General features: G+C 46.6%; 1 protein-coding gene across 2 annotated transcripts in view; it reads right to left on the bottom strand.

Moving 5' to 3' along the window:
• The window catches only part of MAP3K9 (mitogen-activated protein kinase kinase kinase 9), an 84,661-nt gene extending 69,075 nt beyond the window's left edge, over positions 1-15,586 (bottom strand). For both annotated transcript variants that reach the window (XM_070417287.1, XM_070417288.1), the window contains exons 1-2: positions 15,183-15,586; positions 9,247-9,660 (exon numbers count right to left, since the gene is read on the bottom strand). In XM_070417287.1, coding sequence (XP_070273388.1) covers positions 9,247-9,660; positions 15,183-15,582 — 814 coding nt within the window. In that variant the 5' untranslated portion in view covers positions 15,583-15,586. The remainder of the gene's footprint in view (positions 1-9,246; positions 9,661-15,182) is intronic.
• Positions 15,587-16,066: the final 480 nt, after the last annotated feature.

Genomic DNA, 16,066 nt, shown 5'->3' with positions numbered 1-16,066 from the left:
GCATCTGTTTCTGCTTACTGATACGTTCCCGGCACCACACGCTCAAACTCACACACCACCAGAACCACTTTTGTGCGGAAGCAGCGAGGTTCCCAGACAAAGTTAAAGAACTGAAGACACAATGCGACCCGCAGGTCAGACCTCTTGGCCTCGCTGGGGGCTTCTGCTGAGGCGTGTCACCTGGCTGGTGGCTTGCTTCATTTCAGCTTTATTCACTTATGTATTCATTTTAACTTGCAGAACAGGTCTCTGAATTCATGGAAAATGCGACCCATTAACTGACCACAAGGCTCTGGGAGATGCCTGAGGGCTGCCAGCTGACTGCAGGTACAGTCTCCTGCACTCAAAGGAGAAATCCAATTCGTTGAGCACTTGTACACTTTTGCCTGGAAAAGTCCCTTAAGACATATCTGTCATCCTCCAACTCTCTGTAAAAGGGAACTTGTAGCAAAGCACCCCGAAGACTAGAAATGAGGAGAATAACAGGGAAAAAGATTCAGAAATACCAGAGCCAGGTACTGCTGGAGATGCGTTCATGAGTCATAGAAATAGCCATTTATGAACCTCTCAAAAAGACTAAGAATTGGGTTCTCTATAGCTGGTATTTGACTGCCTCCCAGATCCACCCTGAGAATGTTCTAGTTTACTCTCCTATAGCGGGGGTGGGGAACATTTTTTTCTGACAAGGGCCATTTGGATATTTATAATATCATTCGCAGGCCCTACAAAATTATCAACTCAAAAAATTAGCTTGCTCTATTTGGTTAAACATTTAATTAACTCACCCCTTATGCCTTGGCAGGGCCAGACCAAATTATTTCACAGGCCTTCTGGAAAGCTACGTTTATGGCTACTCCTCATCCTTTTCTAGGCAGGTCCTTTCTGCCGCATTGCTGCTGGCCAGGAGGCCACTGCCTCAATGGCTTCGTCCCTAAGGCAGGAATGTGCTCCACCTCAGGAGGAATGTGTGCAGGAACAAGGACACTAGAGAGTGGAATCCAGTGGGTCACGGGGTTCCACAAGCCTCGAGGCCAGCAAGCTCACAGCCTGGGGAAAGCCTACACAGGGAGCGCAGTCAGGAGCTGAGGCCAGGGTCCAGTCCAGGTGTGCACCAGGACTTAGATTTAGAGCCAGCCTGAGGCGAAGGGCAAGATGGAAGCTCCTCCCACTGTAAAAAAGCAGGTCTTCCTCTTTCTTGCCTTGTGAACTCCGAGAGAAGGCTGGAGACAGGCACAAAGCATTGTGAGCACAGAACTGGGAGGGAGGGCCTCCAGTTGCAAAGGAGCAGCCAATCAAACAACTCAACAAAACTGGACTAGGCACCCTGAGAAGCACGACAGGGCTTCACAAGCTGGGACTAAAGGAACGCTGAGGGTGGATGAGACAGGCTGGCAGTGGACCCAGCAGCACCTGGCAGCTGCAACTGGCTGCTATGGAGACACTGGCCAGTGAGTCACTGGGAGCGAGCACCTGGGAAGAGTGCAGAGAAAGAAGAGGTCAAAGCGCTAGAGGTTACTAATGAATATGTTGTAAAAATGCCACATGCGGCACCCAGAACAGGTCAATGAACTCAGATGTTAGCAAGGATCAAGGGCCCGGAGATTACAATGAGGACACAAAGCAACTTCCATGCAAATAAGGCATGAGGGACCTCCGACAAGAAAATGGGAATTTTTACATTTTGAGATCCTGCAAGTAGACCAGTTCAAGTGCTCCTTTATTCACTCATTCATTCATTCATTCATTCAAGTGCCTGAAAACTAAAGACAAAATCTATTTAGAGACATAGGGGATGCTCCTGAGATCAGAGCCAACGAAAACAGGAGGCCAGGGATGCAGTTTCGCAGCCAGCTGCATGCCAGCACAGTGTTTTTGCTTTGTTTTCCAATGGCCTGCAATGGGTGGAGCAGACATGCACTTCGCCATCATTCCCACCAAGCCCTACACCATCACACCAGCCGACTGGGAAGCATCTGAGTTTGCAACCACTGGCCTAGCAGATCGAGTCCCTTGTTCCTTCATATTCTTCTACATGCCATCGGGTTAACATGTTTAGCATCAAACAACTATTCAGCATTGACTACAGTGATGGGCTGTGGGGCAGGAGAAGCAGCCAACTTTGAGCTGAGCACAGGAAACTGGGTGGGGTTTGTCTAGGCAGAGAGATGAGGCGAGAGCACCCTGAAAGCAAGATTATTCCCACAGCAAGGGTCAGTGTGATGAGGGTGCAGTGGTTGAAAAGTACAGGATGTGTCCCGGGGGAAAGAGGAAACCAGCTTGGCTTAAGGGGCAAGTACCTTTGAGGAAAAGAGGGAAATAAGGCAGCAAAAAACCTCATGAGAAGAATAAGTTGACATCCAAAAACAGGAAGGCAGGTGTGGCTAGTCCCAAACCAAATACTGTTCACCACTCACCTGTTCTTTCAACTAGGAAATCAAGAATAAGGTGATGGGTCGTACATTAATGAAATATGGATGTCATGGCTCTGAGCAGAGTAACATCACTTCTAATTACACAAAACTGAAGTACTAGAGGGCCACAGAAATAATGCAGCGAAACACCCCCACTGCCCAACAGCAGTGTGCCAAAGATGGCAGATGATTAGGAACACGAGCTGAGGAGTCAGACCTGAGCTCAAAGCCTAGTCTAAGGACTGGCAGTGAGATGCTAGAGAAGTGGCTGACCCCTTCCGAGCCTCAGTTTGCTCATCTGCAAAGACACTCATAGCCTTTACCCGGTAGGATCCTGAGAGAATTAAGAGAGAATCTACATAAAATGCTTAGACAGTGCCTGACTTAAAGGGAGCACTCAATAAGCATTAGTCATTGTTATTAATATTATTATTAGATAGGGGTTTGACTGTTAATACAGGATGGTATATCTAAATAGTAAAATACTGCGCAACCTTTAAATATCTGGTAGTAAAAGAATATTTACTTATATGAGAAAGTAGCTACAATACACTGACAAGTGTTGGGGGGGGCGGTGCATGCTACAAGCAATGTTTATTAAGATTTTCTGTGCATGACTTGGGAGTGAGAACAAATATGCACAAATGCAAAATTTGGAAAAACACATATGGCTTTTGCCTATATGCTTCTTCCATGTGTCCTAAGAGAAGGAAATAAGTTATCCTATATCAGGGGTCCTCAAACTTTTTAAACAGGGGGCCAGTTCACTGTCCCTCAGACCGTTGGAGGGCCAGACTATAGTTTAAAAAAAAACTATGAACAAATTCCTATGCACACAGCGGCGGCAAAAACACCCAGCGGGCCGGATAAATGTTTTCAGGGGGCCGCATGTGGCCCGCGGGCCGTAGTTTGAGGACCCCTGTCTTATATAATAAAATCCTATATAATAAAAGGCTAATATGCAAATGGTCATGATGCCCTCACGCTGTAACGACCGATTAGCAGGAGGCAGCATGCGCAGCAGATGCAGGTGGGCAGGGCTGTGTGCTCGGTGAGGCCGGGGGACATGAGGTTGTGTCCCCCGCCTGGCGCCAGTTGGGAGACATGACACTGTTATTGTTTAATAAGTTGATATATTATTTTCATATACATTTTACTAATTTTCATCTCTGACACTTCTATTATAGAGAAAGGGCAAATAGCAATATAAAATATTTGCTCTAATTAATTCCCTTTTAATGTGCATGAATTTTGTGCACCAGGCCACTAGTTTAATAATAAAAGAACACTGTATTAAAAAAAAGAAAAGAAAAGAAAAGAAAAGAAAACCCAAAAGAATCTATAAAAAAAAAAAAAAAAAAAGAACACTGTCTTTACTTTGGGTGAGGCTTTCCATTTTCCAAAGCTTTTTCATATGGTCTCATTTTTATACTAATTTAACTTTTATGGCTACTGTTAAACTGCAATTCTGCCAAATGCCTGTAAGTCAAAACCCTGAAATCCATCTACCTACCCCCAAAAGGACAATCTTTCCTCTGAAAGACCACCGATCACTAACACTGTTGCTAACAATGAGGTTTTTCCCTGTCTGATGGAGCAGAGCCACATAAATCCATTTTTATAGCCAGCACTTTTACAAGCAGTTTCAAGAAGTGATGTTTAAGTTAACGATGCAATGTGGTAAAGTAATATAAACCATTAGCTAAATCAGGGGTCTGAGCCACACAGCCCAGGGCCTGTCTAGCCTTGTTTGGCTGTATGCTAAGTATCTGAGATAACGGTTCTTCCCAATGTATGTCCCACATTGAGATTCCATGGTAAGACTGCCAGCTGCTTTCCCACCAGCATGCTCTCCCTGTTCCTTGGTGATACACCCTGATTATTAGCTGCACCCACTGCACCCCAAACAAAATCCTCAATCTCCCAGCCTCTCCTTTACTAGCCATGGCTATGTGATTTCATTGTGACCAAATAATGCAAGCAGATGTGTTATGCTGAACTTCTGAGAGATTCATGGGAGACAACTTCTGTGCTTCTGCTTCCCTCCTCCTCCAGGCTTGTGACTTAGACCAAATAATAGCATCCTGAACTATAAGGCGACCCCTGAGGATACTAGCCATGTGCTGGGATAATGGAGTGAAAAATAGGAGCCTGGGTCCCTGAGGACACTGTGCAGATGCCCTAAAACCCCCCAGACTTCCTTTCAAAAACAAATGAAGGCATACCTTGTTTTGGCTAATGTTACCTTGTTTTGTTCTTTTTAGGTTATGTACAGTCAAGCCTAAGCTTACTGAAGATTATATATCAACATAGGATGCTGCCCTGACTGGTTTGGCTCAGTGGATAGAGCGTCGGCCTGCGGACTGAAGGGTCCCGGGTTCGATTCCAGTCAAAGGCATGTACCTTGGTTGTGGGCACATCCCCAGTGGGGGGTGTGCAGGAAGCAGCTGATCAATGTTTCTCTCTCATCGATGTTTCTGACTCTCTATCCCTCTCCCTTCCTCTCTGTAAAAAAATCAATAAAATATATTTTTTAAAAACAACAACACATAGGATGCTATATGCTATTCACATTTCACTGCCACTAAACAGCTTATACTTTTTAAAGTAGGTGATCAGGATAATATAACATTTTAATAAATCACTTTTTTGCCCAGTGGTGTGGTTCAGTGGTTGAGAGTTGACCCATGAGCCAGGAGGTCACTGTTTGTTTCCTGGTCGGGGCACATGCCCCTGTTGCAGGCTTGAGCTCCAGTTGGGAGCATGCAGGAAGCAGCCCATCGATCATTCTCTCTGACCACTGATGTTTCTATCTTTCTCCATTTCCCTTCCTCTCTCTGAAATCAATAAAAATATATTTTAAAAAATCACTTTTTTGCTGAACCTTTTGTAATAGATGTTTATCATCAATTACTTTTTTTTTCCAACAAGGACATTCTCAATATATACATATTCTTTTCTCTAGAGGTTCAAAGTCAACTAATACATATAATTTGCAGAATTCTGCCCCCAGGTGACAGTGACCCAAATCTAACTCTCTGGAACCCCTAATGAAAACCAAGGAAGACAGGCCAATATCCCCAGGTCTGCAAAGTACAAAGAAGTTGTGTCTCTCCAACTGAAGACAAAGAAGTGGCATAACATTTTAAAAACGATTTCTAAGTCAGGTACACACAGCAATGAAATAAGAACAGTGTCCTGAAGCCTCCTGTTGGATATGCTGTATACGATCACAGGCAAACAGCCAAGGAGGTAAATGCCAAGGAGGTGCCCCACCTCACCTGTGAGATTTATGGGGGCATCAACATCAACACCAACCACACAGAACAATGAACCTTACACACTTCTGGACATCAATTATCTCCTGCCACAATACACTGCACCGAAGGCCCCCCCTTGGCAATCTTTGTGGCGAGCCGGCACAGCCATGGCATACTCAGCCCCACACTGGGCACCTTATTTGCCGTGCCAGCTCAGCCAGGTTCAGTGACCCTGAGAGGGGGTGGTGAAGGATGGAGAAAAGACAGACAAGAGAATGAAGCTGAGTATGGGTGGGACGCTCTCCTCTCTGGTGGAGAGCTAGCAACAGCACCACGGACTACAAGCCGTGTATTTTATAGCCAGATTCCACAAGGCAAAGTAAGGACGTGGTCAAGATGTTTACAACATTCTCGTGGGTTTTGATCCTACTCAATTACATGCACCTGAACTCTATTAAGCCCACATCACTCAGACATGTGGGGCCACGTGTTCGGACCATAGGTTCAAGCTTACAGCTATAGCTGCTGGCTATAATTGTGCTGGGAGGGCTCTGCCCTCCAAGCTGGGACTTGCATGTGGCCACGAGAGGACTGTGCCCTCTCATTAGTCCGAGGCTTGAACCTGTCCAAACACTGTAGCCGCTCTCCACAAATCCTAAAATTCACTTAAGGACAAAGAAAGGACAGGGCTTTGTCTCCTGGATGATAGAATGACATTCAGGTCTCTTGCCATCTCCTGCAAACACAGCAGAACCTTGACAATTTAGCTTTTCCTTCACAAGAACCTAAACTTACAAACACAAATCTCATAAGGTAAAACCTTGTATTTACAGCTTGAAATTATACCCAAATTTAAAACTTCATAGGAGAAATTATTAACTTTCACAATTCCATCATCTTAGCCCAAATTTTTAAATGGGCTCAATTATGTAAGGTTAAAGCACTTTGCTTAATTCTCCCAGCATGATCCTATCTAATATAGAGGGAATATGCTAATTGACCATCACACCGTCACAAAGATGGAGGCGCCCACAGCCAATAAGGAGGGGATATGCTAATTGACTGCCCGCCCTCAAAGATGGCAGCGACCACAGCCAATAAGGAGAGAATATGCTAATTGACTGCCCCATCCTCAAAGATGGCAGCGCCCACAGCCACAAGATGGCTGGCAGGGGAGGGCAGTTGTGGGCAATCAGGCCAGCAGGGGAGGGCAATTGGGGGGGCTCCAGGCCTGCAGGGGAGGGCAGTTAGGGGCAACCAGGCTGGCAGGGGAGTGCAGTTAGGGTTGATCGGGCCAGCAGGAAAGGGCAGTTGGGGGGACCAGGCCGGCAGGGGAGGGCAGTTGTGGGCAATCAGGCCAGCAGGGGAGGGCAGTTGGGGGGACCGGGCCGGCAGGAGAGGGCAGTTGGGAGCAATTGGGCTGGCAGGGGAGCAGTTAGGTGTTGATCAGGATGGCAGGGGAGTGGTTAGGGGTGATCAGGCTGGCAGGCAGAAGCAGTTAGGGGCAATCAGGCAGGCAGGCAAGCAGTTGGGAGCCAGTAGTCTTGGATTGTGAGAGGGACGTCCGACTGCTGGTTTAGGCCCAATCCCTGTAGGATTGGGCCTAAACCGGCAGTCAGACATCCCCCGAGGGGTCCAAGATTGGAGGGGATGCAGGCTGGGCTGAGGGACAACCTCCCCCCCACCATGCACAAATTTCATGCACCGGGCCTCTAGTAAGGATATAAGAAAAAATAAAATAAAGAAAATTCAGCTTCTTTATCATTTGTTTGTACCAACACATCTTCTTATTCTTATCCCATCATCCAAAGCAATCTCTAGGTAGAAATCACTTTGAAAAAGGGTCACCAAAAGTTTTAATTTCTTTAATACATTTAACGAACAGAATTTTGAAAGCCCATGTGAGAATAATCATATGGTAAAGAGAAAGAATAAAGGCAGAAGGAAAAGAGAAATCAGGTTTTATTTTATGGAACTTAAATCCTTCACATGCATTATATCTAAAATACATACCCAATGTTTCATACTCTCACAAGAATGAATTTTCTATTATTAAAGGGGAAGAGGGTGCAGGTGGAAGAGATAAGTAAGGGTAATAAAGGCTATTTACCGGGGGTTAGGGGGGTCAATCGGGAAAAAAGGAAGCATGTAATACTTTAAACAAAAAAAAAAACAAAAAAATAGTCAGTTTGGCTCAGTGGATAGAGCACCAACCTGTGGACTGAGGGGTCCCAGGTTCGATTCCGGTCAAGGGCACATGCCCAGGTTGCGGGCTCGATCCCCAGTTGGGTGTGTGCAGGAGGCAGCCAAGCAATGATTCTTTCTCTTCATTGATGTTTCTATCTCTCTCTCCCTTTCCCTTTTTCTCTGAAATCAATAAAAATATATTAAAATAAATAAATAAAGGCTACTTAATGTAAATTGGAAAGTATATAAATCATATATGCTCTGGAAATGTCTGCAAGAAATGCCAAATGTAATAGTTATATTCCCTGAAAGAAACCATTATGGGTTTCTTTCAGTACAAGGGCCGACACACTATCCACCCTCTATCCACCAAGTCAAACCGGCCCAGGCTAAAATGCATTACCTTAAACAGATTCACAAAAGCATCAACAGAAAAGTAAGCTACCTCTGGAACAGCCCAGAACAAAACAAAGCCTGAAGGCTTTCTGGGCTCAAAGCTGAGGGATACAGAGAGCGTGAAGTTCCTGGGCCCACCTCACCCCCAAAGTCCTAAGACCCTCCTCCCTGGACAGGGTGCTCACAGTGACCATTTAGCACACGGGATCCTCTTTCCCTCACAGTTTAGGCAACAGAGAACACACATGACCACACAGAAGAAGCATATTCCCAGTACCTGTGGATTCAGCCAAGGAAAGAGACTCAAGTGTCTACGGACTCACCATTTTATTATGTCTAACACTTGCTTTATGATCCAGTTTATGGATTCTGGGTGGTTAATAAAGTTGCCTCTCAGTTCCCTGCTATTAAACACTAGGAAGTTATAACAATTAATTAACACTGCCCCCTAGGCTATCAGGAGGTCTGGAAGCCGACCAGCCAGGTCCTGCTCTCCAAGTTGACACTGAACCTGAATGGGCCTCACAGCTTACACCACATGCCTCCTCTTCCTCAGAGCCCCTTCTCTAGTGGGTGCCTCAAGCTGGCTGTCTAGACAGAAATGCAAACAGGTGGTATAGGTTTGCTTTACCTGATGTTCCACGAAAGAGGAAAAGCCCTTTTGTGGTTACAGACACACTTCCCTCAAGCAGAAAAGTAAATCTATGTCATCGTTGTTTTTTGCCCGGTACATCAGAATTACACATTGCCAAACTTACCTGCTAATGGGAGCTCAGAAGTGTCCCAACCCCTCAGGCACCTTATTCTTCTCGTCCTAAACCAATTTTCCTGGCACTCATTGCAGCCCGACATCTCAACTCCAGGATGGAATGGTTTTAAGCAAGCAGTTTTCACTGCCCACTAAGGTTCCTTTAGGAATCTACGTCAACTGATGCCCTGGACCGAGTCTGAACGTGCTCTCAAGCCCTCCAGCCCCATCCCTTCATACTCACTGTTGCTGGACTTAAGGTCGCGGTGGATGATGGGGACAATCGCCTCATCGTGTAAGTAGTTCATCCCTCTGGCAATCTGCACAGCCCAGTTAACCAGGATGTCGGGGGGAATCCTCTTCCCAGATAGCACTCTGTTCAAAGGTCCTCCACGAGCGAACTCCATGACCAAGCAGAGGTTGGGTTCCTTCAGACACACCCCCCTGAGAGCAATGATGTTGGGGTGCTTCAGCATGGCGAAGAGCTTGGCCTCCTGGCGAACATTCTCTATGGTCTGGCTGATGTCCTCATCGGGGTCGTGGCGAGCTGCTTTCACAGCAACCTCATCCCCTATCCAGAAAGCACGATAGACCTTCCCAAAGCCCCCGATGCCAATAATCTCTTCCAGGGTTAGCTCCGCAAAATCAATCTCTAACACTGGGAAAGAGGAGGGAGAGAGAGGCAAATCAAAAACATTCCGAAAACACCATTTAATCACCCATTTACCCAGATGCGTGAACGCTGCAAGTTGTCTCCTCATGCGGCTTTTCTGTCTTCCTAGTATAAAGTCAACTGCATAAGGGCAGGAAATGTGATTAACTTACGCTCTGCGGCCTTATGCTTTGTAACTGGCACACAAATCTTGGGCTGGACATGGTGCTGCTATATGAGCAAAGAGCTATTGTATGTTGTTGTTGTGTTTTTTCACGAAAACCTATTATATCTTCTCAGTCTCATCATCTTTACCTGGCTTACTCATACTCATCTCTCAGCTTAGTAGTTTGGCTAAAAAATAAAAACACCCCAACAGACACACACACACACACACACACACACACACACACACAAACTTTGCTAAAAAACTAAGAAAACAAAAATGTATTTCTGAACTTTTGGCAAGACCAAAAGAGGAACTGCCCACTGCTTCCTTCCACAGCCAGCCCCATGATGCCGCCATTCTCCACTCAGATGCTGGTGATGCTCCAAACTCTGTTCTTGCTTAATTATGGTGTTTCTATTCCATGTGGGGCTGATATTCACTTGTATTTTGTAATGCAAGTGGCAGTCTGCACAAAGGAAACTCTTAGGAAAAGTTAGCTGTTTTTTGGTATACAAAAAGTATGGCCCATCTTGACTCCAAATGTTCCAAGTGTTCAGGCTTATTTATCCCCTCATCGGGCACTCTCCCCAAAGAATATATGGTGCGGCAGGTCCTGCCAACTAGCAATCAGCATCCATTCTAAAATCCTTCCAGCAGGCCTTTCAGTTCTACAAAAGCCAGAAAGCTGAAAACTACATTTCCCAGACTCCCTGACAGCTAGAGTTCTGGATGCAGATCAGGTTCTGCGTTAGATGCAGAAGATTTGGAAGGCAGAAATGAAATGGAGACCATCTTCTTGCTGCGTCTCCTGGCAAGCAAGGCTGTGGAGAGGTGGCGTTTTTCTGCAACAGCGAGTCAGCGTCCAATCATTCGCTCTGTGGATGAGGAGAGGCATGTTGCAAGGCCAAGTGGTTGCCTAATCCTGGACTGCAACAACAACCGGGCGTTCTTGAACTCCAACGCTTCAATGACAGCTCCTGATTCTGTGCCTTCCCACTGAGAGAAGTAGCAGCCGACCTGGTGGACCGGGTCTGCAATGTTCTTGGAGTTTTTCCGACAGGTCCACCTGAGAGTCCCTTCTCCCTACCCTCCCAATCGTTCTGTAAGCACCTAATTTCCTGTGCTAGAGCACTTTCTACTTTAAATAGCTTGAGTGTTTCTAGGTCCTAAAATGAAACCTGCCATTACTAATGTTTGCGTTATCTCGTCTATATGAATGGAGGGAAAAATGCCTATGTTAATGAGAGACTGGAAACCCTTTTGGAGAAACATATAAGTTATGTTAGGAGTCTCCTGGGTCATGGAGGGAAGGAAAGTTCATTGTTTTCTACCAGTTTTTATGCTGATGAAAAGATATGGGCCTATTTAACAAATTCGTATTTACACATCTTATTTCTTTAGCTGAGTACGTATCTGAATTCTCCTTAAGGGAATGAACTGTTGTATTTTCTCTTCTATCCTGCCTTCTTCCCTGGGACTGAAGCATAGTTGTGAACACACAGGAGGTGTTAAATATTTATTTAAATGTATGAGGGTTTTAAAGATGTGATTCTGAACTAGGGTGCTGAAAGGACAGCTCCACGGGTGGCGATTTGCGGAAGACAGAAAACCTCTGTGGGGAAGGCAAAGCAATAAATAGTCTTGCTCTGGGTAGGACATAAACTCTCAGGTTCTTGCTATTTAGTTAAGAAAATATTACGACCAAACTTAAAGAAAAGTATAGAACACAGCTTACAAGCAGATAAAAGAAAGAACAGAGGGGGATGGGGGCAAGGGAGGAAGATACTTCTTTTCCCTTCCCTTGGAAGTAAGAAGTTTCTTGGAGTAAGAACTAGACCAGCGGTTCTCAACCTGTAGGTAGCGACCCCTTTGGGGGTCGAATGACCCTTTCACAGGGGTCGCCTAAGACCATCGGAAAACACATATAATTACATATTGTTTTTGTGATTAATCACTATGCTTTAATTATGTTCAATTTATAACAATGAAAATACATCCTGCATATCAGATATTTACATTACGATTCATAACAGCAGCAAAATTACAGTTATGAAGTAGCAACGAAAATAATAACATGAGGAACTGTATTAAACGGTCTCGGCAGTAGGAAAGTTGAGAACCACTGAACTAGACCTTCAGTTGCACTGAGAGAATGTGGGGCTCTCCTTCCGTTCCCTGCTCCAGTCAAGACCTGGTTTTAAGTAAGAATCAGGTCAAGTCGCACCCAACACATTTTTCAGCTTCTTTGGAAGGACATATCCAGGAATATCAGGAACAAAACCTTATTTCTTTCATTTTCGGAGTCAAGATGTTCTTCGCTCTCAATTGTATCCTTGAAAATGAAATGTATAGGCACATTCTGGTGGGTTTTGGCAAGTGAATGGTACGTATCTCACTCATTTAAAAATCTTAAGTACATATGAAAATGCATCCTTATAAGAAAAATAAAGTAAATTAGTCAGACAGAACCTTAATTTATGCCCTACTTGAAAACAGACACAACCTCCTGTAGGAGAAACGTTTTTAAATGCCTACCTATCTCCCAAGATAAAACATATGGAACTACATCTTTTCATCTTTTACTAAAATAAGAAAGATGAGAGACCTCCTTGGTGATTTTTGTTTCTCAGCTCCATGAAGAGCTATACGCTAATATCTACATTGGAGGGGATAGAAGAACTATTACATTTTTCTTTGTCATAAGATTTAGTAATTTCCACTTTTTTTTAAGTCTTTTGTTTTGAGTAAAGTTTGAAACAGAATTTTCCCTCTGAAGCAATATTTAAAACTAAAACAGATCATTATTGGTGTCTTCTATTCGCAGTCTAACATCACAATTCATGCCCCAGATGGGAAGTTCAAAAGGGTAACAGGGAAAAGTTGTCAGTGGCTCAACTTCACTGCAAATCTTTGAAGAAAGGCTGTCAATCACCTTTTATTTCTGAGTGACACTACCTGAACTGGTGGACATTAGCCTACAGGTAGGAAGCACACCTGTCAGCAACTTGCCCTGTTCATCTTTACCAAAACGCTGTAGTGAAATTATTTACATCACTGATCTCCCTCATGTGTGACTTACAAGCACCTCTTGATCATTTCTTTATCCCTGGATATTTAACACAGTAGCCATTCTCCACGGGGCCCTCTAATTGCTTTTTGAGTGGAATTACATTTTCTGAATTATCAAGAATTAATTCCAGGCAAGATCAGAACTCCTGATGACACTAAATAAAATAACTTATCAGGACCTTCAAATACCATGTTCTTCAAGTCAATTCTTTCAATAAGCACAAGGTACTGCCTACTTTCTCACCATCTGGGTTCTAGATATAAGAATCTAGTCTACGCAAGGTTACTTTTGTTACAATAAGATTAAGTCCTGGGCACCTAATGGAGAAGGAGTTTCTACAGTGGCACAGTGGACATGTGTGGCTTTCTGGGGATGGGTGCTTCCAGCCTAAGTCTCATTCACTCCTGACTGCTCTGACAGCGGGGAGCACAAGACAGTAAAGAAACTGAGTTCCAGCTCATGAGCCTCACACAACCCTTCGGCTCTGACCAAACTTAAAGAAAAGTATAGAACACAGCTTACATAATTAGCTGTTGCTGAAAAAAAAATCACAAACTTCACCCACAAAGAATCTCGAAATCTGACTTACGTTTAAAACCACAGCTTTCTAATACACCAGACCATTCATCCAATATTTCTCCCAATGTGTGACCAAGTTCATCTTCAACACTATTTCAGACACTAGCCTTCATCTTCCCAATACTAGTGCCAAAAAGATATAATGCCTAGAAACAGCATAGAGTAATTCGTTGCCACTAAGTACTATCAGATGCAGAAACAGGAACTTTTTAATTGAATGAGAGGGAGAGGGAAACAAAGGTAACTAAAGATTTGAACATCAATTGATAGTCAAACCACCGATACAAAAAGAGAAAGGAGAAAAACAGGGTAAGAGATTATGACTTTGATATTAAGTGGTGGTATTTAACAAATATCTTAAGATAATAACACAGTTGTTCAGGCAAAAATAAGTTACAGGGCCAGAAAATAACTTGTCATGAATGACATTTTAAAACTGTTTAACATATTTAAAAATGTTTAAAGTTGGAGATTGGTGATGATCTTTTTAAAATCAGCGCTAAGATGCAAAGTGTACGAAATATGGAATGAGGAATGCTAAATATGCATCAACAATATTTTTCTTACAGGAAGGAAATTATGGAATCCCTCAAATACAAATATAGTGTAAACGGTACCTAGAGATATCTACATCTTTCTACTAAAACCACCTAGCATCATTGGTTGAGGGATTTCCATGGCAGCTTAAATCCTTTGAAAAAAAAAAAAAAAACAAAGGAAATTTCATTACAGGGTGTGGAACAGGGGACTCCTGGGAAACTGGTAAAAACCAGGACACTGGAAGGAAGCAAGGCCCTGGGAGGGACCTATGGGCATGGTCCCCCTGAGATTTAGCAAATACCAAATATAGGCAAGGATCTAGGATGAGAAGAAAGAAGAAAATGTATTGTCATAGCATCCTAGGTGTCAAGGGACTGGGATTTAGCCACTGTGCCCTGACCTCCTGACCTCTCACGGGAGAATGACTTACTTTTGTCTCTCTCATCATTTCCCCATCCATCACCTGCCCCTCCACACAACACACACCCTTCTCAGCACATTAGTATTCAGTGAGACTCCTGAAGGTACAACTTCTGAGTTACAAGATTAGCATCCAAGAAATCAACACGACATTTCAAAGACACTTCAGCCCTGAGTTCACACAGGCTTCCGGGACGTGTGAGCCAGCCCAGCCCTGCGGGAGACAACCCCCAACTCCTTCAAAGAAAATGCCTTTAAGGGGCGGGGACAGAGGATACCAGGGGCCGGGAAGTCCTAGACGTGGGACTAGGGTTACGACAGGAACCACCAGCTAGCTTGCCTGAAATCCTTCCAGATATTTTCTTAGGGGAGGGGGGATTGGAGGAGGGGGGGAGAGATTGGGGGTCGGGGGGCGGGAGGGGAGTGGGAAATGGGGAGATTCTCATGCTGAGGCTTCAGGAAGTGCAATCAGGGGTTGCTGCTGAGGTGGTCAGATGAAGGTTGAGAAGCCCAAGCGCCGGAGGTTCCAGGCAAGGCCTGCGGCGTCTCCATGGTACACACAGCACCCACCAAAGCCCTGCGGCCCGAGCGCGCGCGCCCACACCCAGCCCCGGGTCAGCCATCCCCCCACACTCAACCTAACCCTCGAGAGGGGCTCCCGTCTCTCCGCGATCACCCCCAGGCTCCAACGCCCCCCCCCCCCCCCGCCCCACCTCCCCGCCAGGGTCCCGGGCCCCGCCTTCGCCTTACACTGAATGGGCGGGTAGCAACTGGGGTCCTCGCCGCCGGGCTGGCAGCGGCTGGAGAAGGCGCTGCGCGGGGTCACGTAGTTGCTGGGGAAGATGCCCACCCGCTGGTTCAGCTGCCCGGTCCACCAGCCCTCGTCGCCGGACACCTGCGAGTCCTTGGACAGCACCTCCACCACGTCGCCCAGCCGCAGGGTCAGTTCGTCCTCGCCCGCCGCCTCGTACTCGAACACGGCGGTCCAGTAGGGCAGCGGCGCGTCCGAGCCCAGCTCCCCGGGGGCCGCCGCCGCCTCCTCCTCCTCTTCCTCCTCCTCCTCTGCCCCGGCCCCCGCTCCATCCTCCCCCGGCGGGGCTGCAGCGGCGGCGCTCGCCAGGCAGCCGAGAAGCGCTCTGGAGGGCTCCATGGAGCGGCCGATCCATAGGGTGCGGGGCCGCCGCCACCCGCAGGAGCCGCCGCCGCCTATTGTTCATGCGGCTCCGCAGAGCTGGGGGGACCCCCTCCCCCGACAGTGGCCGCAGGTAGGGCCCGGGCTGGCGGGGCGGAGAGAGCTGGCTGCTTGCTGCTGGCGCGGCGAGTGCCAGGAGCTCGAGTGCTCACCGCAGCCTGGGGGCGCGGCGGGCAGGAGCCCCCGCCTGTGCGCTCGCCCCCTGGGGGCGACCCGGCCACCTCCGCCGCGCTACCTGCTCACTCAGCCGGTGCCCGCCGCCGCCCGCCTGCGGCCGCTCCCCTCTCGGCGCCGGCCCCGCCCCAGCCCCGCCAGCCCGCCCGGGACCACCTGACGCGGCCTGGCTCCGCCCCAGCCCTGCGGACCCGAGGGGGCGGGCTCCCCGGCACCCGGCCCGCCCCTGCGCCAACCCGCCTTCCTATTGGATGCTGCCGACCGGCCC

The sequence above is a fragment of the Myotis yumanensis genome, unplaced genomic scaffold (assembly GCF_028538775.1).
Source record: "Myotis yumanensis isolate MYYU_CA2020_CCGP unplaced genomic scaffold, mMyoYum1.0.hap1 SCAF_1, whole genome shotgun sequence".
In the NCBI taxonomy this organism is placed as follows: domain Eukaryota; kingdom Metazoa; phylum Chordata; class Mammalia; order Chiroptera; family Vespertilionidae; genus Myotis; species Myotis yumanensis.
This window is presented reverse-complemented; position numbering and strand designations above follow the sequence as displayed.